The 26,925-nt window shown below is 38.6% G+C and overlaps 1 protein-coding gene across 5 annotated transcripts in view; it reads left to right on the forward strand.

Moving 5' to 3' along the window:
* Positions 1–435: 435 nt before the first annotated feature.
* LOC139953756 (uncharacterized) overlaps positions 436–26,925 on the forward strand; it is a 28,980-nt gene continuing 2,490 nt past the window's right edge. Inside the window, exons 1-30 of one of the 5 annotated variants that reach the window (XM_071953308.1) lie at positions 436–857; positions 2,168–2,222; positions 5,185–5,316; positions 7,626–7,687; positions 7,875–7,948; positions 8,413–8,495; positions 9,045–9,127; positions 9,720–9,853; positions 10,670–10,802; positions 11,248–11,369; positions 11,745–11,865; positions 12,307–12,444; positions 12,937–13,047; positions 13,919–14,088; positions 14,445–14,604; positions 14,842–14,943; positions 15,758–15,883; positions 17,744–17,880; positions 18,450–18,516; positions 18,991–19,107; positions 19,448–19,585; positions 20,364–20,430; positions 20,844–20,993; positions 21,842–22,013; positions 22,477–22,601; positions 22,771–22,846; positions 23,215–23,273; positions 24,141–24,179; positions 24,699–24,789; positions 26,285–26,372. In XM_071953308.1, coding sequence (XP_071809409.1) covers positions 813–857; positions 2,168–2,222; positions 5,185–5,316; positions 7,626–7,687; positions 7,875–7,948; positions 8,413–8,495; positions 9,045–9,127; positions 9,720–9,853; positions 10,670–10,802; positions 11,248–11,369; positions 11,745–11,865; positions 12,307–12,444; positions 12,937–13,047; positions 13,919–14,088; positions 14,445–14,604; positions 14,842–14,943; positions 15,758–15,883; positions 17,744–17,880; positions 18,450–18,516; positions 18,991–19,107; positions 19,448–19,585; positions 20,364–20,430; positions 20,844–20,993; positions 21,842–22,013; positions 22,477–22,601; positions 22,771–22,846; positions 23,215–23,273; positions 24,141–24,179; positions 24,699–24,789; positions 26,285–26,372 — 3,177 coding nt within the window. In that variant the 5' untranslated portion in view covers positions 436–812. Of the gene's footprint in view, positions 858–2,167; positions 2,223–5,184; positions 5,317–5,773; positions 5,829–7,625; positions 7,688–7,874; positions 7,949–8,412; positions 8,496–9,044; positions 9,128–9,719; positions 9,854–10,669; positions 10,803–11,002; positions 11,027–11,247; positions 11,370–11,744; positions 11,866–12,306; positions 12,445–12,936; positions 13,048–13,918; positions 14,089–14,444; positions 14,605–14,841; positions 14,944–15,757; positions 15,884–17,743; positions 17,881–18,449; positions 18,517–18,990; positions 19,108–19,447; positions 19,586–20,363; positions 20,431–20,843; positions 20,994–21,841; positions 22,014–22,476; positions 22,602–22,770; positions 22,847–23,214; positions 23,274–24,140; positions 24,180–24,698; positions 24,790–26,284; positions 26,373–26,925 lie in introns of those variants that run through there. The other 4 variants (XM_071953309.1, XM_071953310.1, XM_071953311.1 and 1 more) reach the window with 4 other exon arrangements.

The raw sequence follows: 26,925 nt of genomic DNA on the forward strand, positions 1-26,925 counted from the left end.
TTCAAGCAAATATTTAAACGGAATATCATGAGCAACATTATAAAGCAAAATGTAAATATCTGAAATATGAGAGTTACTTATAATATATCAACATACATGCATATTCGTTAAAAAAAAATTGCATTTTGCAATTAAAACCAAACAGGAGAAAGGTACAGAATTATTGACTATTCCAAATTAAGTGACAATAATATTACTACGCATTTTTAACCTAAATAATATAGACCATAGACACAAAAATACATGCCATTAAATTAACTGAGAATCAAGTTTAAAATAAACAATTAGTATAAAGCTTCTTTCAAACCTTTTGTAATTTCAATGATGTTTTTAAAAGTTTCAATACACATTATTTTAAGAACTGGGTCGTGGGTTATTTTTTGGGGCGGATGTGTGGTTGACATGTGTGTTGCCACAGTCAACAGTTGTTGAATGGTGGCGCTACAACTAAATGTCTTCAAAATGTGGCGTAACTGCAGAACATTTTGGTCACCAAAATAGCCATGACAATACTTGTATGACTTCTGTACAGCAAAATGTGGCCTCCACATCAATTTATACCAGAAATTTGCTGTAAAAAGGGCTGTGGATAATTATAGACTGTAAATTTCCTAAGGTTGTTCGCCCACCAGCTCGCACTCACGCACTGCAGTTCAGAGTTGCACTTGCTTTGCACACCACCGGGTTGAGCACCGCTCGCGACCCGGCCAAGTCAACCCCACACCGAAGGAAAGGACTTTTTTGTACGGCAAGTGGTCCATCGTGTAAACCAAGTTACTGTCCAAAACATTGTAAAACACAGACGTATCAAAATGTACGGAGGCAGTAAGCAAGACTATGTGTTTGATTTTGACTTGGTAAGTATGGGTTATGATGGGGGAAATGTCCCCCTTTTCAGCTACGGTTGTTGACGGTTTGGGGGAAAGAAGAAAGTAAAGTTGTAATAAAAAGTGAAAGTTTTAGATTTTTATTTTATTTTTTTTTCTTAACTCAAATCCCTAGATTCATAATTTTGGGAACTTGTGCACAATTTATTTTTATTTGTTTAAATAAATAGGCCTAACTAAAGTAATAATAATAATATAATTTTTTCTAAAAAGGCAGTATACTCAAATCTAGACCAGCCAGGGCCAGGCAGGTCAAGAATCTTGACGTAAGATGTTGACATCTTCAGGTGACGCTGTCTTCTTCCCCCTCCCCCCCCCAAAAAAAAATAAAATCATTTTTAATCGTCCGACCGAAGACATCAAAAATTTTGTTAAAAAGGAGTAATTTCAGCACAAGGCAAAAATGACAATAATAACATTTGCAATAGATTTATTTAGATATAACATGAACAAAAATACATTGTTTATTGATTGTCGATCATCTGTCTAAACGGGAAGATATAACATTTATTTTGTTGATGGGAATAGTCAACAATGTGCGCTACACACGTCAAGCTCATTTTGATGATGCACTGTGACCGATCAAATCGATAATAACCTTCTATTTTACAAGTAGGGTGCTGCTTGAGTTTGTGAATTCATATACTTACAAGGAGTCTTATGAAGATCCTACATTTTGAGAAAATTGATGTAGCTGTTGCAAACAACTTGCCAACCAAAAGGACCGATGGTATAAATGCCAAAAAAGGTTAAAGACATTGGACACTATAGTATTAGTAATTGTCAAAGACCAGTCTTCTCACTTGGTGTATCTCATGCAGAAAATAACAAACCTGTGAAAATTTGAGCTCAATCGGTTGTTGAAGTCAAAGAAAAAGCACCCTTGTAACACCGAGTTGTGTGCTTTGAGATGCTTGATTTGGAGACCTTAAATTCTAAATCTGAGGTCTCGAAATCAAATTCGTGGGAAATAACTTCTTTCTCGAAAACTACGTCACTTCAGAGGGAGCTGTTTCTCACAATGTTTTATACTTTCAACCTTTCCCCATTACTCGTTCCCAAGAAAGGTTTTATGCTAATAATTATTGCGAGTATTTACCAACAGTGCCCACTGCCTTAATGCCTGATGTTTCGAACCTATGTAGCAGTGTCTTTCTCGAAGGCTAAAGAGAGACTCTGCTAGGGTCAAAACGTCAGTCCATTAACTATATTGAAGTTCCCATTAGGCCTATGTATTAAAATTTAAATATTTAATTATGTTTCTTCTTTTTTATCCTTAGAATCCATATGAGAGTTTCATGCGGAATCATCTGAAGCATTATGGATACTATACAGGTAAAACAATATCACTTTCCAAGTGTACACATCAACTCTAATGGCCTTGATTAAAAGCAGAAATGTTTGCTCACTGGGCACACAAACAAAACATTTTGTGAGGCACAATTTTATAGAAAGGTTTGCGTTAACACCATGTAATGACTATCTTTTATAAGTTGGGGTGGTTCTGAAAAAAAAATGTTGCTTTCTCCAGAAGACGATCAGAGCATACTGATCGACACGTCTAGTTGAAACCAACGGTTCTTTTCAGAACCACCACAACTCATTAGAGATAGTCATTACATGGTGTTACCGCAAACCTGTCTATATCGTATTTCCACCATGCAAAGTTTCAACGCCTACTTTAGGCACAATTTTGTACTGGCAAGTACTGGCAAGGTTTGCTGTAAAATAATGTATTGGCAGTTATAGTTTGGAAAAGAAGCTGTGGTATAACAATCCGGAACTTCCATTCAGTAATTTGGTTATATCCAGGAGAAAACAATAAAATTGTACTGATTGAAGTGACCTTTGTAATTTATGAATCATTTCTGGTTGTGAAGCCAAGGATTTTACGAAAAGGGACCTGTAATCACTGTACTAGCCAAGAACACAATGAGTTGAAAACAAAAAAGGAAGTTTCAGTTTTAGACAAAAACCAATGAATTATTCTGGGGAAAACACATGCAATAAATAGGGCAGGGACAGAAAACCCAACTCACAAGGCAACATAAGCCATAACAAAAACTTAACACAAACTTGATCAAGCCGTTACCCAGTTTTCGACCAAGTGCATTTTGTAATCAAAAACCTAAACATGATAAAAGATCTTTTGTGCCTTGGAGTAGGTGAACGTGACACTACGTCTGTTTGTAAACAATGATACCACGACTGTGGAAGAAAAAAGTTCAAAGGTCATTGTAAACAAAATGGAGAGCTCTGCTACCATAAATCAAAGTTTGTGTCATGTGTTTAACTGACTTAAAGCCATTATACACTTTCGGCACAGAAAAAAAAAAAGTTCACAGATTTAAAAATAACTTATGGGGTTTACAGAAGGTAATGGTAAAACGCTTTATTTTACTATTTGAGCAGTAAAGCAATATCAATTCTCAATAGCGAGAATTAGTGATTTATTTTAAACACATGTCATGACACGGCGAAACGTGCGGATACAAGGGTGGGTTTTCCCGTTATTTTCTCCCGACTCCAATGACCGATTGAGCCTAAATTTTCACAGGTTTGTTATTTGATATAGAAGTTGTGATACACGAAGTGTGGACCTTGGACAATACTGTTTACCAAAAGGGTCCAATGGCTTTAATGGCTCACTTTTTAGACATAATTTTTTTTTTAATATCTCACATTGTCCGTTGTCAAACACATTTCCTTGCAATGGCAGGCTATTATCTGACATGTCTGAAGTTTGATAATTTGATACTGTGTAGGCCTACCGTGTATATTTTTCCAATTTTGCTGGAAATGTAAATTTTCGTTGGGGACTTTCATTTTGGTTAGAGTAAATTCAGGCCGGACACTCATTGAGGCAACAAGGCGATGGCATCCCCCCCCCCCGGTCATTGCCTTGGTGCCCTTGAAATGCTCCAGTTTTAAGGAGGTTGCCTCTGTAGGCCTAAAGTATCAGACATGCTTGTGAATAACTATTCCCTCCCCCCCCCCCCCAAATAAAAAAATAAAATTTATAATAATAATAACTCAAGCCTAAGCTTGGGCGATATCGACTTACTGTATTTTATTCACAATATATTGCGATATTCGATATTATCGTGATTGATAAAATTTGACATCACAAGTCTTTAAACTCCCAGTGAAAGTTGTAGAAGAGACAGTCATAGCATTAGAGAGGTGTTCTAATGACCTATTTATGTGGTTTTACTCCAAACTTATGGGGTGCAAGATGTCTCAGCTAGGAAATACGTCGCGATATTGCGATACTTAATCGATATCGCGATGTATCACGATATATCGCAATATATCGATATTTCGATTAAATCCAAATCAATCCGATATCGAAATTGTTTCCAAATTAGTATCGCGATATTCGATAATATCGTGGTATCGCCCAAGCTTATTCAAGCCCGTATCCACTTTCCCCTAACTTAAACCAACATGTCTTTATGATTGTACCATAAAGTTTTTCTGGCTTGGCGCCCTCTTGTGGTCAAGCTTGTTAAATTTATGTTGCTGCTACGTAGTTGCAAAAACACATGGTACTGCAGTGGTTATGTTGAGGATTGTAGGGCCTATAGAATTCAACACATAAAGCCATGTTAGTTCATTGTTTAATTTCCCACGGCTGATTCAAACAGTGGTGTCCGTTTAAGTCTAAATTGATTTAGAGCAGAGAAATCAATATCTGTGTGCAGGGGGAACAATGCATCCTCATGTTTGTTGATTATTGTTAGAAATGACATGTCCCATCTAAGCACGCAAACCATGGTTTGTTTGAGCAGCCACATTCCGGAGTGGAGAATAGATTCACAGTCACACTGACAGTAGCAATTGTCTAATAGATTTTCATTTTGCATCAGGGCTAAAGTAAATAGTAATGTAAATATATTTTTTTAAGCTGTGGGCCGGGGGGAAAGGTCAAACAAAGTAATTTAAAATTGCAACCAAATTCTTTATTAAAATTTTTTTAAGAAATACAACTATCCAAAAAAAGGGAAAAAAAGCACAGCTAGCCAAGATCACAATTGAATTCCTGATGAACCTACAAAGTTGTATGTTAAAAAGCCAGAAAAATCCATTGAAATGTATTTACATAAAAAAGGATTTGTTTGTGTCACATTGGCCAAAACGTGTAAGCTATGTGTGTATTGGAGGGGGGGGGGGACCCTGAAGTTGTTTCTCTAGTTCATGGGAAGACAGTTAGTGTTACCTCTTTTTAGGTTTTTACATTTTTGTAAAGATGATTTAGGCCTATTTTGTGACTTTATTTATTTTTATTTTTTTTCAGGGCGCAATGAGAGTTTTCGTAATGGCAACAAAACCTTTGACGAATGGGACTGTAACCATAGTTACGCCCTCAGTGACCAGGGCTCGGACACCGATTATGAAAACCAAGCTCTCAAAGAAGACAAAGACTCGGGTAAAATTCATCATTTTTGATCTGTTTGTTTTCCTGTTGACAAAAAAATTGCTTGAAACTTTCAAGCAATTAAAAATTCTGCTGCTGTGTTGTTTGATGCGATTTAAAGCCTCGCCAAATAGAGTGAAAATAAGCTGCTGTGTTGTTTAAATTAATGCGCTTAAATGCCTCACAAAACAGAGTGAAAATAAGCTGCTTAGTTGTTTGATGCGATTGAAAGCCTCACCAAGTAGAGTGAAAATTAGATGCCGCTTCAATTGTTTATAAAATGTAAAATTTTACCAATAAAACCATGCAAGTCTCATAAATGTGTATTCAAACATTTTTGGAACCTCATTGTTCATGTAGATTGAAAGAAACAAACTTGTATTGTCTTTGTATTTTCATTTTAGATACATCATTTATGTATTAAATAAATTTGTACAAAAGAATAACTCTTTGTAAACAATTTTCAGCACCCAGCTCCCCATATGCCTCTCTACATTCATTGTGGGATTCTGTTATTATTCACTGTAAGTTGTTCAAAGCCATTAATTAAAACTGCATCATATTGCACGTACATGACGTATGTCAAACCAGGCAAATGCATGAAGTGTATGCTGAAACAACTTTGCAGTAGATCCAGCCATATGATGTACATTGTAAGTGTAGCAGGCATGGCAGGGGTCGAAATTGCCACTAGCCCGCTAGCCCGGGACTACCAGATTTACAGCCGGGCTACTGATTTTTCCAGTTTGATAGCCCGACGGGCTAGTGGAAAAATAATGCAAAAATCATCATCACAAACAATAAAGAACTATGTTATTGGTGTATTGTAAAGTTTGAGCCGTGACGCGAGGCATAATGTGTCTTTCGGGCTACCAAAATCTAATCGGGGCTACTAAAAATTATTGGTCACTAGCCCTGCTGACTACCATGGAAATACACTTTATTTCGACCCCTGTGTAGCCATCAACTAACACAGCCTCAATAAGTTTTGTGGTGAGCACCCATTTTCATCATACATTGTAGCTCCGAGTTCAGGCCTGGAAGGCCAATTGTATTTTGAAAAGAGCACTTCCATTTTAATATCTTAAAAGTCTATGGGATACTTTTGCAGGGGCACCAAGGCCAAGACCAGGGCAATGGATGCCTGCTAGTGACATATTTTGCATGATCAATCATCAGCCTCCTTTAAAAGAAAAATTTCCACATTCTGTTGTGAGTGGTCGCTTACATACAGTGTAGTATTCATACGTTTCCATCAGCCTGCACAATCAAAAATTAGCAGCTTGTGTGATTGCTCACCTAGTAGCCCTCATAAATATTCATCAGCTTGCACTATGAATATTCAGTGTTTATCAGCCTACAACCAAAACTCAGCAGCTTGTGTGATTGCACAGCTACATGTAGTAGCCCTCATAAATATTCATCAGCTTGCATTATGAATATTCAGTGTTTGTTATTATCTAGCATGTATGAATGTTTATAAATCAACCAGCGTTTCAGCATACATGTTAGTAGCTCACGTTATTGAGACTATTCAAACTTCACCTCACTAAATGGAATACATAGTCCAGATTTCACCTAGTGAAAACTTGGCTATATTCTGCGACAATGCACTCAAGCATCCAATATTTGAGTTTCCTAGGTATTTAGGTATATATATCTAGGTACATGCGTGCGCGTGTGCTTTGCGCGCGTGGCAGACTTGTGCAGAAAGGCATTGGAGAGCCCCATGTGTTCTTGCTCACGCGTGCGTCGTCGTCATGGTCGTGGGCAGAACCTACTGGATCGGTCTATTGTGAACGGGAAGTGAATTTTGACTTCATAGCCCTGTTTTCGCTGCGAATGTTTCGTAGGAGTTGGACACAACTCAACCGTTGCGAATTATTCGTTGTGAATATCTGACGTCAACATTCGTATCGCATTCGCATTCGCATAATGAAGTACAATGTATGAACCGGGCTTTACCCAGTCTGTAAAGTGCCATCTCGTTCTTGGAATTTGTAATGATTGTTGGTCAGTGTCTAATTATCGTACATGGATGCCTTAATTACTAAACAAACACAATCAGTGTTGGGTTGACCATGCTATAAGCTCGTTAGCCATGGACACTAATTAAAAATCTGCAAATGGACGTAGTATAAATTTCTTTGCTGTGCATGCGGCTTTTGTTATTGCATGCATGTCATACCATTGTTTGTAGTTACATCTATGCAGTTGGTTGTCAAGCTACTAATTGTCTATAGCATTCATTTGAGTACCATTAAGAGTCACACTATTCTACACAGGGAGTAATATAATTTTTTCCATTTGCTCTCCCTCAGATAATCGGCAAGAGGAGAAAAGAACAACTCAGCTTACTTTCAAGTATCAAGCAGGAAAGATGGTAAGTAGAAAAAAACAAATTGCAGAGTAAATTAGGTAAAATTATTAAATGAATATTGTCGCTTAAATGCAAAGTTGGTTTATGGAACCGTGTGGTTGTTTTGAATTCTATAAAAATGTACAAGAAAATCAACCTGTGAAAATTTTATTGCAACTTTAACTTATTTTTTTACAAATGTTTTTAACAGGTGCCAAGACTCAGGGAACCCAGACACTTATACGCACTGTCCAAAGAGGGCGGGTCACAACAAGCTCCAAGATGGTAAGCCTTGAGCCTGGACCCAATTTCATAGAGCTGCTAAGCACAAAAATGTGCTTAGCATGAAATTTCTTCCTTGATAAAAATAGGATACCAACCGAATTTCCATATGTTGCATATTGCTTGTTACTGGTATTCAACTGTTGTTTGCTTTTCCTGAAAATCACGTGAAAATTTGGTTGGTAATTCTATTTTTATCAAGGAAGAATTTTAATGCTAAGCAAATTTTTGTGCTTAGCAGCTCTATGAATTTGGGCCATGGCATAAGGTGCTATATAAAGACTCTTTTATTATTATTATTATTATTATTATTAAGCCACTAGTATTATTTACTAACTAGTGTTCTTTGAGAAATTTAAACATTTTTATTCTATACCCATGAAATCTTTTGCATAATGATTGAAACAAAACATTTTTTTTTAACTTCTTTTTTTTTCAAATTTTTCTTATTTTTCTCTCTTCCTTAGGCCAGCGGATGTTGAGGTCTTATCTAACCGTGTGTACCACAAACCCTATGTGCCATCAGAACCAGAAAGGTTCTACGAGCCAAGTGAGTTGTCTTAGTGAATTGTGAGCTACAGATTGTAAAATCCCCCCCCCTCCCATCACACCAAAAACTCATTCCTATGATCGAAAAAAATTGTTATGGAAGCAGCTTAAAGGGAAGGTCCACTATTGGTTATTGTCAAAGACCAGTGTTCTCACTTGGTGTATCCCAATTATATTAGCATAAAATAACAAACATGTGAAAATTTTAGCTCAATTGGTCATCCGAGTTGGGAGAAAATGATGAAAGAAAAAACACCCTTTTTGGACGAATTTGTTTGCTTTCAGAATAAAAATACTTCTAGCTAGTAGAAGTCTTTTATTATTTTAGTGAGAAATTACCTCTATTCCAAAATCTATGCTGCTTCGGAGGGAGCCGTTTCTCACAACGTTCTCCAATGCTCTTTACCTAGTCAGGTTTTAAGTTCATATTTGTTTTGAGTAATTACCAAACGTGTACCTTCCCTTTAAACTGTGTCACTGAAAGTTGTAGTAGCAACTTTTTATGGTCTGTTTATGATTAATAACAAAATTTCATTTATTTCTTTTGTAGGTGGGTATGAGAAGATGCCCCAACCAGTTTCGGAGGGAGAGGGGAGAGTTGTTTATTATTGCCCGCCAACAAAAGAGGCCTACGTGAGTCAATTTGAATATTTTTAAAATTTAGTAAACATATAAGGGGCCACTCAGAATAGTCAATGTAAAAAAAAATATTAAAAAATTCTGAAAAAGTTTAGTCAGAAATGATGACAGTCTTGCCAGGTTGGCCAGCTGGGTATTTTGTCGATCTCGATTGTTAATATTGAAAAGCATGCTGGAAGAAAAAGGCGTGGCAAGATCAATTCCCGCTGGAAATGAGGTTGAAGGCCCGGTCACACAGGCCCCGATAACAAGAACGAAAACGAGATTGATAAAAATGCACGCCCCCGATTGGTTGAATGAGTGTGGGCGTATTCTGCGTGGAGCAATTCAACCAATAGAATGCGTTCTCTTTGCGTCGTTATCATTTTCGTTATTGGTGCAGTGTGACATGGCCTTAAGTCATGTTAGTCTCAACTTAGGCAGCTACAGCTAGGGCTAAAGCTAGATTTCCGCGTCATCATAAATGCATTGAGTTATAGGCTGATAGGACATTCTCAGCAACACCCTTAACAACAGCCGTAGCCAGAGCTGTAAGCGCCAACTCGGATACAGCCTAAGGTTGATTATTTTTGTCTTTCTTGTTCAGTTCTTGAGGTCAAGGGTCGGAGGCAGCAGGAGCGGATGTGCAATGAGAGCGGTTAAGATCAAGACAGAGGCAGACACGACACTCATCTTCGAATCTCGGTTTGAGAGCGGTAACCTCATGAAGGCACTCAAAGTGTGAGTCACTTCTGCATTAATAATAAAAATAGAACTAGGTTCTGATATAGCGCTTTGTCCTACCCTTAGGCATGTTGGTGGCATATCAAAGCGCAGTAAACGCGCAGGGTATGTGGACATAGTTGAGCTCTGTTTTGAAGTATAGGAGACATTTTCCTTTGTAGCACCATGTACAATGCTTTACAAGATGCGGTGGCGCACCATGCTGCCATTCAACTCCCTGCGAAACATTCGCTGCGAAAAAAACCCCTGCTTCCCCTTTCATTCGCCGGAAGTATGAAGAACCAGGTATTAGGGTTTCAAGTGATGTTGTGTTTTGTTTAGCTATCGACTCACATGAATATAAGTCTGTTATCCACAAACATAATTCTACATTAGTTTGCTATTTTTTGCCTACTTCCCTTCTGTTATGGTTCATTAGAGGTCTTGGTGCAGTATTCTTGAATTTTTGTATTTAAAAGTAATTCTATAGATTTTATAATTGTATTTTATATTTTCTATGTGATTTTAAACTTTTTATGACTTGTTTTTCTTTTGTACTTTCATGTGCCTTTGTAGGTTGTTTTTGTCTGGATCGCCTTTAGAAAGTGATTATTTTTGCTTTTTTGTTATCCGCAGGATTGTTCTTTCAAAGTCTTATTTTTAGTGTTATTTCTCTGTATTTACTGTTGAAATAAATTAATAAATTAATCAGACTGCTCTTTCCCTTTAAGGTCTGAGAATGAACTCGTCTAACAGCTGTGTTTTTCCTGAGTGATATTGTATTTTATTAAAAATACACTTTTTTATTATTAAAAAACGCTTTTTCTTGTCCAGGTCCGAGTACGAGTATGAGTTGCATCTCCGATATGACCTTTACACCGAGAAACACACCCAGTGGTTCTACTTCAGAATACAGAACATGAGAAAAGGCATCAAGTATCGCTTCACTATCACAAACCTGATGAAGGTATGTCCAGAGCTGCCACCATCTTGGTCATGTTCCCTGTATCCGGTAACAGTACAGGATGCTTATAGTCATTGTACAAAAAGGAACCAGACTATTTGCCCTTCTGGCCTCGGTTTGATTACATTGAGTTGAATGGGAGAAATTCAGGATGGCCACTCTACAGTATGTTAAAGGTTTATTGTCAGCCCTATATGTATCGCTTCACTATAACCAACCTGATGAAGGTAAGTGCGAAGCTGCCAATCGCAAAAACCATCTCTGCCTTTACAGGTACCCATTTGCCCCTGGGTGGAGAGAAGCAATTATTAAAGTAAAGTGTCATGACTGGGATTCAAACCCACACCCTGATGACTTAGCCACCAGGACTTCAATTTGATGCTCTTAACCACTCATCAGTAACAGAATCTTCAGTAGTATTTTCTTTAATTTCTGTTCTTATTTCTAGCCGGGCAGTTTGTACAATGATGGGATGAGGCCACTGCTCTACTCAGAAATTGAAGCACAGAAGAAAAACATCGGCTGGAGACGATCGGGAGATGACATCAAATACTTCAAGAACTACCTCAAGTAAGTCGGAAAAAAATGTTGATCAGTTGTCAAAGGCAATGCACACTATTGGCAAGTACTCAAAATAATTAAGAGCATATAATCTTACTTGGTAACAAGCAATGGAGAGCCGTTGTGCAACAAGGGTGTTTTTTTCTTTTAGTATTCTCTTGCAATTTCGATGACCAATTGATCCCCCAAAATTTTCACAGGTTTGTTATTTTATGCTTATGTTGGGATACACCAAGAGAGAAGACTGGTCCTTGACAACTATTAAAGGTGCCCAGTGCCTCTAAGCAAACAAAATGTGCTTAACAATAATTAAGTGTGCTTAGCAAACAGGATACCAGTTACAGATGGTACACGTAATTTGTTTTTCCTTTGAACTGTCTCCAGGAGATCTGACGGCAAAGGGGACAAGAATTACTACTCGTTAACGTGGACTTGCATTTTCCCTCACGACAACGACGTTTGCTACTTTGCTCACTGCTATCCGTATACATACTCAGATTTACAAGTAAGTTCTGATTTTTTTTTCACCAAGCATCTTGGTCATGTTCCCCGTATACAGTGCCAGTCAAATACTGGTCAAACAGGACAGAAGCCAGACTATTTTGTTTGTGTGGTGTCATGGCCTAGGGATTAAGAGCACCGGACTCGGGCTCTGGTGTTTCTGATCAGCAGAGTGTAGGTTCGAGTCCCAGTCCTGACACCTGTGTCTTTAAGCAAGACACTTAACCATGATGCTTCGATGGGATGTAAAGCTGTTGGTCCCATGTGTTGTGCAATGCACGTAAAAGAACCCAGAGTAACAACCCCTTCTCTTTATGAAACGTCAGGTCACTAACTATTTTGTTTGCATTAAAACGCTCAAAGAATTACTCTATTTTTTTTTCACTTGGAGTGAAAATTTCTAGATTACTTGGGTTGATTTTTGTTTTAAATGACTATCTTTCAGGACTATCTTCAGAATTTAACCAACGACCCAGTCTGCAGTAAGTTCTGCAAGCAGAGAATCTTGTGTCGTTCCTTAGCAGGGAACATCGTCAACATTTTAACAATCACTTCGCCGGCCAAGAATCCAGAAGATGCCAAGGTATTCAATTCAATTCAATTTAAATTCACTAAAACTAAACTCAATTTATTTCCATATTGGTGAAAAACAGAATAATAAAACAAATTAGGTAAAATATTGTAAGTCAAAGACAGTGCAAAAATGGTCGAAAAAAATAATTAATGAAAACAAAATATTGATAATAATATGAAAACATGTTACATTGATCAAATAAAGTCAAAAACACAGAGCATTGTTTTCAGGAGAATTACGTTCATGTGTAAGTCTGTTGTACATGCTAAAATAATAATTGTGTACACTAAGACGAAAACTGTTTCTTTTGTTGAAATGTCATTTCTCAAACACTCAACACCTCAGCAAGTAATATTGAAGGGTAGTTTTCTACCACCATTATCTTTAAACTGTAAGTTTTATGTAAATCTGTGGACGTTATGTTTGGCATCTTACAAAAAATACTCAAACCAAAGAAAGATTCCATGATTATGAATAACTATTATATATATATTTTTTCAGATGAAGAAGGCCATTGTTTTAACAGCCAGGGTCCATCCTGGAGAGACCAACTCAAGCTGGATGATGAAAGGGTTTCTAGACTTCCTCACTAGCTCATCAGGTGATGCCAAGGTTAGTCTGGTAGCCTTTGACCCTTGACCCCCCTATCCCACACCCCTTTGATGTAGGCTCTAAAGCTTTTTATTATTTTTTTAATTATATTTTGTAAGCAAGTCGTCAGACACACAAGGTCCGAAGGCCACTTCAAGTTGTGGGCTACAATTATTTTTTTCCAGAGGCCATTGCCACCTACTCCTAGGGCTGAAACATGGTTACCCCTTTTACAGTGCATACGGATGTAGGCTTGGGTATTATCAATCATGCAACAACAACTTGGCTAAAATGCTGGAATCGTCTTCCTCAATACCATGAGCTCAATTAAAAACCCAGCTCTTTCCTAAAGTTGCACTAATTTTTATTATTGTTCATTGCATTGTTATTATAAGAGATGTTAAGTTTTCATCGGGGATAAAGAATATTAATTTTTGGTTTTTGTACCCATACACTGATGTGTGTTAGCACTGTATACTCAGTACTTTCCCGAGTCCTGTGAAAAAAATATCACAGGCATGTTACTCGGGTGGGATTCAAACCCACATTGCATTTTTTTTTGTGTGAAATGTGTAGTTTTGTACTAAATTTTTTGTTTGTTTGCTTTTGTGTTTCTTTATTTGTATATATTTTTGTTATATTATTTCATAACTAAGATCAAATTCGTAAGAAAATGAAGATAAAACTTTATGGAACACCCCGGATAGCAGAGTAGGGCTTTCAAAACCAAAGATAAATGTATGTAAGCAGGCTTCACACTCGGAAGCTTTCGCGCTCCGGGCTATCCAGTTTGCCCTATCCAGTTTGCGCTCAAAGCTCAGCCTATCACTTCCTTGGAATGGAAATAAAACAAACATAATGAAATACCTTTTTTGCTTTGTCTTGTTTCCAGCTTCTAAGAGACACGTTTGTCTTCAAGATCGTCCCGATGTTGAATCCGGACGGTGTCATCGTTGGTAACTATCGTTGCTCACTCGCTGGAAGAGATCTCAACCGTAACTACAAGAGTGTACTCAAAGACTCCTTCCCTTCCGTCGCTCACACCAAACTCATGATCAAAAAGTGAGTCACTCAAAGTTTTGCTTATGCCTCAACCTGTTTGCGCTCTTACTGTTGGTTAAAAAAGCATTCAGTGTCTTACTAACCATTTGATACCAGTCAACTGCATACAGTTGTGTATGGTGGCATGAATGTGCACAGAACTAACTGTGCATATTGTAGATGCATTCTCCACATGATATCATATTTTAGGCTGATAGTGCATCATGCAAAATCATAGTAAATGGCGTTAAAGGGTCAGATAGTAGGAGGGTCGACTGTGTACTGTTTAGATGCATTCACCATGATATCATATCAAACAACGTATTTATTCTGAAAGGCTAACAGTGTTTGACCCTTGATTGACCTTTAACCTTAAGGTTGATTGAGGAGCGAGAGGTCGCCATCTACTGTGACCTTCACGGCCACAGCAGGAAACAGAACGTCTTCATCTATGGATGCGATAACAAAAACAACCCCAACAGACGGCTACGAGAACGAGTATTCCCCGTTATCCTAGGAAGAAATGCTAAGGACAAGGTAAGAACCCCTTACCATACTAGGAAAAATAGTGGCTTTGTGATTGGCAACAATGCCAGGGCCCATTTTCATAGAGCTCCTTAAGCACAACAAGTAGCTAAGCATAAACAAATTACGCTTACCCAAATAAGGTTACTGGGCAACATACCATGTCACAAGTAAAATTTGTGACTGGTATCCGCTGCTCATTGGTACATGACCTTTTGACCCTCGTATGCGATTGTCTCTCCATTTTAGTTCTCTTACGACATCTGTAAGTTCAAAGTTCAGAAGAGCAAGGAAGGGACGGGTCGAGTTGTCGTCTGGCAGATGGGCATCATGAACAGCTACACCATGGAGGTAAGAATTTAATAAATACATCCTATTCATCTGGCAACTCACACCTGTTATCTCCATGTCAATCCTTGTCGAAACAGTCGTTTTATATATTCCTCGAACCACCAGAAAATCAGGAGACGGAGCATTTTCAGTTGCAGGCCCTAGGATGTGGAATTCCCTTCCAAACTCATCCAAAAGGTCTAGCTCTGTTAATTTTTTTTCAATCAGTCAATCTCACCTTGCTTGGCCTGCAGTTCTAGTCAAAGAGAGACTGGCTTTTCGCTGGACTTTCTTGGCTAAATGCTGCAGGCTAGTCATGGTTTTCCTCTTGGTTTTTGTTTGCATTCCCTTTGTTGTTTTTTCCTGTCATTCTCTGAGCGTCATGTAACCTTAGGGAAAGGCGCTATATAAATGGTATTATTATTATTATTATTATTATTATTATTATTATTATTATTATTAATAATAATAATACATCCTTTTCATCTGGCAACTCACACCTGTTATCTCCATGTAATTCCTTGTCTAAACAGTCGTAAGACAGTTGTTTTCTTAGCCTCATGGGAAACAACAAAACACACTTGTTGTATGTCTTTGTTTGCTTTCCGATGCGTAATAAAAGGCTTCAGCTGAGGTCTTTTATGATTTGAGTGAGAAATTACCTCTTTCTCAAAAACTACGTTACTTCAGAGGGAGTTGCTTCTCACAATGTATTATACTATCAACAGCTCTTCATTTCTCGTTACCAAGTATGTTTTGATGCTAACAATTATTTTGAGTAATTACCAACAGTGTCTACTGCCTTTAACACTGTTTTCCATTCACCCTTTTACAGGCGACATTTTGTGGGTCGACATTGGCCGATGGCAGTCACTCACATTTCTCTACGGCTGGCTACGAGGCAATGGGGTACCACTTCTGCGACACCATTCTAGACTACTTTGACCCAAACGAATCCAAAGTAAGATTTAAATTTTACTTTTATTTTCAAAATAGTTTAGAACTTACATTTATTTTCTTTAAAGCCATTGGACCCTTTCGGTACAGAAAAATAAAAAAAAGTTCACAGATTTACAAATAACTTACAGGGTTTACAGAAGGTAATGGTGAAAGACTTCTCTTGAAATACTATTCCATGAAATGCTTTACTATTTGAGAAAACAGTAAAACAATATCAATTCTCATTAACGAGAATTACGGATTTATTGTAAACACATGTCATGACACGACGATACGCGCGGATACAAGGGTGGGTTTTCCCGTTATTTTCTCCCGACTCCGATGACCGATTAAGCCCAAATTTTCACAGGTTTGTTATTTGATATAGAAGTTGTGATACACGAAGTGTGGGCCTTGGACAATACTGTTTACCGAAAGGGTCCAATGGCTTTAAGGCAGAGTATACCTTTGGTGTGAGCATTAACTGTTTGATTGGCGCCTTATAAATTAAATGATTGATTGATTGATTTATTGACTGATTGCTTTAGTCAACAAACTAAACTTCAGGTATGACAGTTTTCGATGTATTAACCCAATTTGTAAACACAACACAACATTTTTTGTTTCATGCTATTTCTGTTGACATACTTACCGGCAAAGTTTGATTCAAGAAATGAACGGTGTTGGCAATGTCTTGGCGTTTTGTGATGATTAAACAGAAATGAATGGTCTCTAAGGCCTGGAATTACCCTAACCCTAACCCTAACCCTGGAATTACACAAATGCCACTGGGGCTATGGCCTCCGTTGCCCATAGACTTTAAGATATTCAGATGGGAGCGCCCTTGGCAAAATGGAAATGGCCTTGCCCTCTCAAAAAAGAGATTCCAGGCCTGGTGTCTAAAGCATTAAAGCACTGGACGCTATTGGTCAAAGACCAGTCTTCTCACTTGGTGTATTTCAACATATGCATTTCGAAGATAACAGACCCATGAAAATTTGAACTTAAACGGTCGTCAAAGTTTTGTCATAATTTTGCAAGAAAAAAAACACCCTTGTCACACGAGACCTCAAATTCTAAATCTGAGGTCTTAAAATCAAATTCATGGAAAATTACTTCTTTCTCGAAAACTACGTTACTTCAGTTGGAGCCATTTCTCACAACGTTTTATACTATCAACAGCTCTCCATTTCTCGTTACCAAGTTAGGTTTTATGCTAATAAGTTTTTTAAGTAATTACCAATAGTGTTCATCTCCTTTAAATGTACGAAGACAGTTTTTCGGAGGTAAAAGACAGTGCCAGAAGATGCAAAAAGGAATGTGATGTTTTTAAAGAAGTTATTAACATTAATACTTTGCTTTCTCCAATCTTATCGCTCTCTGCAATATTGTATTCCAACGGTAACTTGAACATGTTTTGAGTGTTTTTTTAAATGTAAATGTGTACTTTACGATGTCAAATGTGGCATGATTGAAATTGTTGTTTGTAAGTTGTCTACTGCTGATGTCTGTGAATTTTCTCTGTATTTTTAAAGTATTTTTTCAGTGTTATGGTTATGTACATGTATGTATTAACTTCTGTTTAATTTTTATTTAAGAATTTGTCAAACATTGAATGTATCCACAATTGCATATATTTTAAATGTATTTCATTCATTTATAAATATGTGTTACAACTGAGTATTGTTTTCAAACTTCTGTTGATTTTTTATAAATTTATTTGGGAACCATTATATATGTTATGGTTAGATGTATGTAAGATTAGATAATTACAAAAAAAATAATCAACATCAGCATGGTAGTGCCAAGATTTCAACATTTTGCAAAGTTAAGTTTGTTAAGTAAAAAAGATTGTTTTTAACCATTTGTTTTACAATTTTAGTGTGAACAAATCCTGTCTGATCTGGAGGAGAAACTCCGGCAACAAATCCTCCGTCATCTTGAGCACTCTGGAACACCCCTACCTGCCAATGGTATCGTCGACCTCAGTGATGATTATTCATCAGCGCTAGAATCAAGGTAAAGGGTATGACCCTGGAGGTTGATCCATTTTTTGCTTTAATAGGGGTGTCATTTAGCAACTCTCAAAGTGGTTTGAATTTGTAACTTTGCGAAGGATAAAGGATTTTCCCCTTGATGCATTGAGACCTACTGCATGTACTGCCTCTTAACCACAGAATCATTACATAGCATAGGGTGCATTCGTTTAGCTTCCCTGGGTCATTCCCGGTCTGCCCCGGTGTGCTCGAATAGCTTTTGACGTCATTCCAGGGGCTCACCCAGGTCAGCCCCCAGTTCCCTGCTTGTGGAGTGGGTCACATGGGGGCTGGCTCCAGGTTCACGACGTCACTAGAGAGCAGTGAGTGGTCGTTCGTTTAGCTCTTGTCAGGGGCTCAACCGAGTGAGCACCGCGGGGTAGACCCATGGAAGCTTAACGAACGCACCCTATAAAAAGTACCCTAATGTTTATCGTTTTGTTAGCCAACTGATTGAGTGGAAATAAACTGAACTTATACCTCTAAGATGTGGGCTTGATGACATCAATGCAAAGGTTTAGTAAACTTTGAATATGGCTCGTCTCTTTTCAGCACAACTGGTTCAGATAGCTCCGTGGATGATGGCCTTCCTGTCCACTTACTGGCGCTCGCACCAAAGGTAGCTCAGAAATACTATTCTCTGTCGAGATTTTCTTTTTAGGCCTTAATAATAACACTAGTTCTTATATAGCCCATTTTACAATAACCATGTGAATTGGGAAAGTACTGAGTATGCAGTGCTAACGCACGTCGGTGTAAGAGTAAAACAAAACATTAATAAGCTTTATTCCTGGTGCCAATTTTGCATCTATTATGCATAATAAATAGGTCATCCCTTTTTTTTCCAAGGACCCACAATTCATACTAGACAGAACTTTGTGAGATTTTTATTACGGAACAAAAAGTGTTTGATTAGGCCTCTGTCTGTCTTCTTGTGCTTGCAGGGTAAACATTTTGAGCTGATTTTTATGTAAGAACTGATCTCGTAGGTTGATTTTAACAGTTTTCCACTTAAGGTTCATTCTTCGATGTCGCCTTGTAAAATTTTCTTATCTTGTATATTTTATAATTGCCTCTTTTCTGTCGTTGTTAGCTGAGTAAAAAGAAGAAGTTAAAGACAAGGAAGGAACGAGACAAGAAGAGGAGTAGTCTTGAGAAGGCAAAGGAGAAGGAGGTTGTAGAAGAAAAGAAACCACCAACACCAAAGAAGGTATGAGAAACAAGTTTGCAATTTCATACAGCCACTTAAAGGCACTGGACACCATTGGTAATTACTCAAAATAATTGATGGCATAAAAACTTACTTGGTAACGTAGCTCCACATACCTTGCAGGAAATAATACTGGTCGCTTGGATACGCCCCTAGGGTTGTGATAAAGCACTTCATAAGAACCGAGTATAATTATTATTTATACACACACATGTAGTGTTACTGCAAACCAAATAATATGTATACATCTCTCACACTTCTACCTCAATCAAAAGATACAAGTATTCTCTACATAATTTGTTGTTGTTTATTGAAAGTTTACTTAATGTTAACTAACTAGGACCAACGGATGAAGTATCGTCACACCGATCGGTCAACGCTACACTCGGCCAGTAGAACAAGACCCAACGTCAACAAGACCGGTGACGGCATGCCCGTATTCGCACAAGAGAGATGTGACGATAAAAACTTGAAGAAGGTATGAAAGCCAGAGACAATATTACCCTTCCCCTGAGGGTAATAGACCGATCCATTAAGCTTCGCCCCATTGCGTATTGACCAATCACAACGCAACGAAGGTCCGACAAATAAGGTCCAACATGCGTGGGCGTATCTTGGCGCGCGCGGTAGAGTTGTGCAGAAAGGCATTGGAGAGCCCCACGTGTTCTTGCTCACACGTGTGTCATGGACGGAGCCTAATGGATCGGTCTATTGTGATGCGATTCAAGCTTTGAGTCAACTGTCAGAAATATCAGTATGGAGAAATAAGCCAAATAGACCAACAGGAATTTGTTTTTGTAAATTTAAGTGTAAAGGTATATTTTGTTTTATACTGTCAACTTCCTACCTCATAAATAACATCAAAAGGGAGTAAACATAGCATTGGAATAAAATGTGCTGACGTATTTTCAATAATAACTCAACTTTAAACTCCTTTAAAAAAATGTAAATCTCTCAAATTTCTAAAATTCTTGGTGTTTCTACTTTTCCAACTTTTGAACCAAAGTCAAGGAACGGATGTACTGTTGCTCTCTCATTCATTTTGCAGTGAAATTTTACGTACCTGGTACACATTTTCGCATAAAGTTCATTATATGGTTGTGCATGTACTTGACTGTGTACGTTGTATCCAATGATATAGCTGGTTCTGTAAACCAATTCCTGTCCTTATCCATTCGGATAAGAACAGGGGACCAGTCTAGTCATCATGGGAAAAATCCTACATTCGTCACAAATATTTTTTTGCCATTTTCCAGGCGGATTACTTGGAAGCTCTGACCAATGCATATTTGATGAGTGGGGTACTGAAGCCTGCAACTCAAGGTAGGTCTAGTAAGGCCATTAAAGACATGGGCCCAATTTAATAAAGTTGTTTAGCAGACAATTCTGCTTTGCAAATTTCTTTGCTTAGCAAAAAATGAGCATGGTACCAGTCACAGCAATGGTAAATGTACAGAATTTCGGCTGGTAGCCTTTTACTAAGCTTGCGTTTCTCCTCTGCACTGTCACCTTGTTTCTTATTTTTTACAAAACCCCTGCAACTATTGTTTATAAATATCAAGAAAGTTCCCTCACCTCAATCCACAAAAATTCTATAATTTTTAAATCCACATCACAAAAACCCAATAATTCTCATTTCTTTCCCCGAAAAAACCCCCGCCCTTCACTGATCCCGCACCGTGCCTGCACCACATCCTCACCGCACTTCACTGGTACCCACCCGTTGGGCATGACAGAGATCCCCTCGTTCCGCTATTCCGCAGGAAACGCTTCGCTGACGGCATCGGGGATTCCCATGGCTCATGTTGATGGGTTATGTCCGCACCATGAGAAGGCACTAGCCGAGCAGTACGTGGCAAACCAGCTCGCAGGACTCTCATTCTCAGGTAAGACTACTGTTTAACCCTGTTTGTCTCGGTAAAATGATCGAGAACCAGGCCTTACTGTTTTTAAAAAAAAACTAGTTGAAAACCTCTTCACCACACTTTGATTCCGTTAATCAAAACCACATGCTCTGACAGTAGTGGCTTGTTTTTTTGGAGCAGATAAGAGCACTAGACTTAAGCTCTGATGGTTCTGTCCAGCAGAATGTGGGTTCGAGGCCCAGTCGTGAGACTTGTGTCCTTAAGCAAGACACTAAACTATCATTGCTTCTCTCCACCCAGGGTTAAATGGGTACCTGTGAGGGCAGAGATGGTTCTTGTGATTGATTTAGCTTTTAGTAGCACATGTTTGTTGCACAGGCTGTATACTCCCCAGGGAGCTGAGATGGTTTCAGGAATGAATTAAATGACCCAGTGACCAGGGGTAATAATGTTTGAAGCTCTTTTAGAGGCGCTTCTAAAAAACCTAAACAGTCGAGACAGTAGGACGGTTAAAGCCATTGGACCCTTTCGGTAAACACTGTTGTCCAAGGCCCACACTTCGTGTATCACAACTTCTATATCAAATAACAAACCTGTGAAAATTTAGGCTCAATCGGTCATCGGAGTCTGGAGAAATAAATCCGTAATACTCGCTAACGAGAATTGATATTGTTTTACTGTTTTCTCAAAAAGTAAAGCATTTCATGGAATAGTATTTCAAGGGAAGTCTTTCACCACTACCTTCTGTAAACCCTGTAAGTTATTCGTAAATCTGTAAAGTTTTTGTTTTTTTCTGTACCGAAAGGGTCCAATGGCTTTAAGAGAGGTAAATCCCTTAATGAATATTCATTTGTAATTTTCATCCCTAGATAACTGGAATGGCGAGTCCCAAACCACCGTCGAGAGAGTGACCCAACCAGCCTTCTCCCCTTACCAACACAGAAACTTCAACAGCCACATGGTTACTATGAACGCTTTACAGCAGCAGCAACGACCCCTCAACGAGTACATCAGACAGGCTGCGCAACATATCAGAACCAGGTACGTGATATTAAGACTCACGAGGGCGCTAACACGCTTTTCATAATTTGTTTACAACTCGTTGAAAAGTCATTTAAAATTTACCCAGTCAGTTTCCCTTGTGGTTTATAACATTTGATATCTGAAATAAAAAGTCGCATCCCCTGAAGGTGATCCCCTGGCTGCCGCTTCCCAGGTTGTATCGTAATTTGGGTGTGAGTCCTGGCTACACGGCAGTTAACGGTTGTATGGCTTCTGACTGGCACCTCCAGAATAACGAGCTGGCGCTTTACCAACTGAGCTATCATATTGGCGATCACCCTATTTTGTAAATATCTTTGTTGTTAAAGTGCCAGCACTTTATTGTGGAGGTCGATGGTTCGAGTCCCACTCTTGTAAAAACAAATTCTAGTGATTTTGTTGGAACATGTCCTAATCGTTGTTTCATTTCTAACCTTTAAAAATTATTTTTGTCCGTGAACAGACCCCAGACGGGTAAGAAGGCAAGAGCAGGCTCAGCTAGTCCTATCAAAACCCACCCGTCACCGTTTGACGAGCAATCGGAAGGATCTCTCGGCCAACAGAGCTACTCTGACTTTGTGAGAAGAGGTAAGGGCCAGTTTCATCGGGATTTGATACCTTTTGATGATTAAGTTTTTTTTTGCCCATTACATGAATCCTAACCTCTGGTGCTCACTACATGCAAATGAAGTACGTCACAATGCAAATTTGAATTTTTTTTTTCTTTTAATGTTGTGATATTTTGGTTTGAATACAGGGATCTCAAGCAAATCCTTGGACAGTAGTAAAGGGTGTAAAAGTCCCTCAGCTACAAGTTTCGGAGTCTATGACGGGTGAGTTTGGGTGTTTGTTTAAATGGTTGGTTAGTTAGATTTTTTTCGTAGACACATTACAGGCATGCAACTCTTCCGCGTTTCCGCGGATTTCAGCGTTTTAAAAAAAAAGATCGGCGCTAAAATAGTAAAAAATCGTAAAATGAACTACAATAATGTAATAAATGGGCAGTTGCATTCCTGACATTAGTAAACATAATTGCTTCCCTGCACCCAGGAGCAAAATGGTTACCTGCAAGTTCTTCCAAAGGAGTTGATATGGTCGCAGACATTTCTTTGGCTGGACGAACAACTAGAAGGCGCTTAGCTCATGAATTTTTTTAACGGTGTAGAAAAATAAATTTGATTTAATTATTTTTTTTCTTCAGAAATTCATATGGAAGTCTTCTTGGCCACGACAGGTCCGCCTCGAGACACAGCGCTCATGGTGAGCTATTTTATTCTGTTAACTTTTGCACGGTTGAATGGTTTGCTGCACCGGTATGAATCTAAATGCATGATTTCAGATTTCTGCTGCAGATCAATGTGTCAATATAGTCATGTTCCCCGTGTGCGACAGCAATAATAGATACTGAGCTGCAATTTACAGTAGAGGGGCCTGACTATTTTCTCTCCTCCAGCCACAGTTTGGTTGCAATAATGAGGATGGGGGAAAACAAGATGGCACTCCATGACAAACAATTTTAACTATTTTGTTCCGGGGGGGGGGGGGGGGGAACAGATTTGTTTTATCCTTTCCTACAATACATGAATGTAGCCAAAACGAGGTTGGAAGGGAGAGTATTTTATATAAGGCTAAGTCCAAATTGGTGGTTACATCTTGGGCTAGGGCTGGATCGCTGCACCATCCTTTGCAACAGTCAACACCCTTAGCAACAGTCGTAGTCAGAGCCGCCATGCATTTGGGAAGCTAAAAATTGTGACACTTTCAATGTTTAAACCACTGTGGAACCTTATGCACCTTGTGCTGCATGCCAATCACAGCATACAATGGGTGCGTTCGATTAGCTTCCCCGTGTCAACCCCGGTCTGGCCCCGGTACATTCCAGGGGCTCACCTAGGTCAGCCCCAAGTGCCCTGCTTGTGGAGTGGGTCACTTGGGGCTGGCCCTAGGTGCATGACGTCACCGCGAGAGGGTGAGTGATTGTTCGATTAGCTCTTGTCAGGGGCTCACCCGAGTCGACCCAAGAAAGCTAATCGCACGCACCCATTATGCTCATCATAGTACAATCGATTGATCAAGATTTGTTTTCTCTCGTTAATTTTTGAATATTTTTCGCTCATGGAATTGTAGCAGGATCAAAAGACTCACTAAACCGTGATAATAGACCAGGTTTGTAGGTTGCATAACTCAAGTTAACATAACTAGTAAACTGCACGCTTGCAATCCGCGTTATGAGCACAGTAGCGTGGGTTTTGGTTTAAGGTTTGGGTATAGGGTTCTGATTCTATGCAGTGTTGGCTTTGTTTTTGTATTTATCTGCCTCAACCATGGACAATAGAGGGCGGCAGACCTAAACCTATGTTGGCAGTCTTCCTTTTTTTGTAAATATCTTTGTTTGGGGGTGCCAGAAAGAAGCCATACAACTGTTAACTGCCGTGTAGCCAGGGATCACACCCAGATTACGATACATTTAAAAATTAACCCAGTCGTTTCCCTTGTGGTATATATTTATAAATTAAAGAATGTAACAAATTTAAACTATACGACATCATAATCATATCATTGTTTAAAGCAACTTCCATTTATGACTTCAAAATGTATTTCGCACTTCCAAATCTCATGTCAGAAGTATGATCAAGATTATATTAGAACCCATCTTTTACCATTCCCCACCCATCATTACGACAGGCACACTGGACGGCGCTGTAGATCCCACCCCTCAGAATGCCGTCTCCTCCAGCGCCTCTAGTCTCCTCTCGGAGACGGGTAGAGGGTCTAGGTAATGATCATGTGACACGTCATGTGATAACATCATGTGACACCTAACATCAAACACACAACTTCACCTGTAATCTTGTTTCAGTTCCCTCATTACACATTCATAAACTCAGTCACAAATCAGAGGTTTTGCTCCGCCTACTAATTTGCATGACCCCTCCCACCATCACCAAATATGGATTCTGTGCATGTGTAGTAGTTAGCATGAGTTTGAAGTTGATGCAAAACTCATTCATAAATCCCTGCTTTGTGATCCGCCTACTAATTTGCATGACCCCTCCCACCATCACCATATATGGATTCTGTGCATGTGTAGTAGTTAGCATGAGTTTGAAGTTGATGCAAACACTTTCATAAATCTGAGATTGTTTTTGCCTTTCCTACTAATTTGCTTGATCCCAACCCACTCTTCACCAAATACTAAACAGCATGGTGTTGTTGATGCAGATTCGGAGTTCTTTGTTATTTGATTAAACACAAAGTTATGTAGAAGGACGAAGCAATGGTGAAGTGTCTTGCTACAGGACACTGTCACGGCTTGGGATTCGAACCAACACTCTGCTGATCAGAAGCACCAGAGTTTGAATTTGGTGCTCTTAACCGCTCGGCCACGACACTTCTACTACGCATTAGTCGCCCAGGCTTACTGAGAACTTGATTTGTTGCAATTTGTATTTTGACTTTTGTGTTTCTTTCGAGTTCCCATTTTATTCAGCCTGAGCTGTCTTTGGTTTTTATTCTCTTTGTTTGATTTGTTTAATCCTCTTTCTGTTTGAATTTAATCATTTCTTTTGTTTTTGATTTTTAACCGTTTTGCAGTTACTAACAATCAGATTATTAATTTTTTTTTTACCCATATACACTGATGTGTGTAAGCACTGTTTTCTCAGTACTTTTCCAAGTTCAGTGACAAAAAATCACATTACTCGAGTGGGACCTTTGCAATTCTAGAGCAGTGTCTTACCAATTACACCAATCAGATTGCCTGTCACAACAATAGCACTCCCAAAACACCCTTAAGAAAATAATAGTTTTTGTTCATTTAAGACACTGGACACTATTGGTAATTGTCAAAGACCAGTCTTCTCACTTGGTGTATCTCAACATATGCATAAAATAACAAACCTGTGAAAATATGAGCTCAATCGGTCGTCGAAGTTGCAAGATAATAATGAAAGAAAAAATACCCTTGTCACACAAAGTTGTGTGCTTTCAGATGCTTGATTTCGAGACCTAAAATTCTAAATCTGAGGTCTCAAAATCAATTTCGTTTAGAAGAAAAAAATGCTCTGCAAATTCATTTGCTTAGCAAGAAATGGTTGTGATACCAGACACTGCGATGGTAAATGTACGTTATTCCGACTCTGTAATCTGTTTTTGCTAAGCAAGAGTTTTCTGTGTTTAGCAAGTATTTGTGCTTAGCAAGTATTTGTGCTTACAGGCTTTTCAGAATAACTGAGGCTGTTTTTGTTGTTGTTTGTTTTCCCTTGGTATAGTGTTTACTCTCCCCAAGGCAACTCTGAGAACGCAGTACCCGGCGAAGACAACGCAGTGGCAATCAAAGATGTAAACAAAGGGTCAAAGGTCAGATTCTTACACATGTTCTCTGCAATTAAGTTGACGATTACGTTTTTAAACATCAAGATTGTCTTAAAGACATTCGTGTCTCTTACACCCAGTTCAGACAGGAGCGACTCTAGATCGACCCAAATAAATGTTTGATTAGACAGGCAAACTTAACATAACATTATACATTAGGTTCGACTGCAGCAGTCGATCGTTCGTCTTCTCGCGCGTCCAGTTTTTTTCTTTGAACTTTTCATGTACAGAATTTGGTTCAGCGCGACTCTGGAGCGCCTGTCTGAGGCTGAAGAAAGAAAAATGAAATATTGTTTAAAGGTTTAAAACTGCTGTATGCTTCTAACCAAAATTTTTTATAGCCATTAAAGATGCTATGTTGGATTTTTGGCCGATTTGACCCCAAAATTTTGATTTAAAATTCAATAGGTATTTTGATGGGGGTTGCGAAAGTTACAAGCTTTCATTTGAGCCATTGCTCGAAAAAGTCCGCCAATTATTAGTAGCAGTGAAATAAAGTGCTCAAAATTAGTTTTTGTCGGGATCCCGACAATTTATC

The sequence above is a fragment of the Asterias amurensis genome, chromosome 22 (genome assembly GCF_032118995.1).
Source record: "Asterias amurensis chromosome 22, ASM3211899v1".
NCBI lineage: Eukaryota > Metazoa > Echinodermata > Asteroidea > Forcipulatida > Asteriidae > Asterias > Asterias amurensis.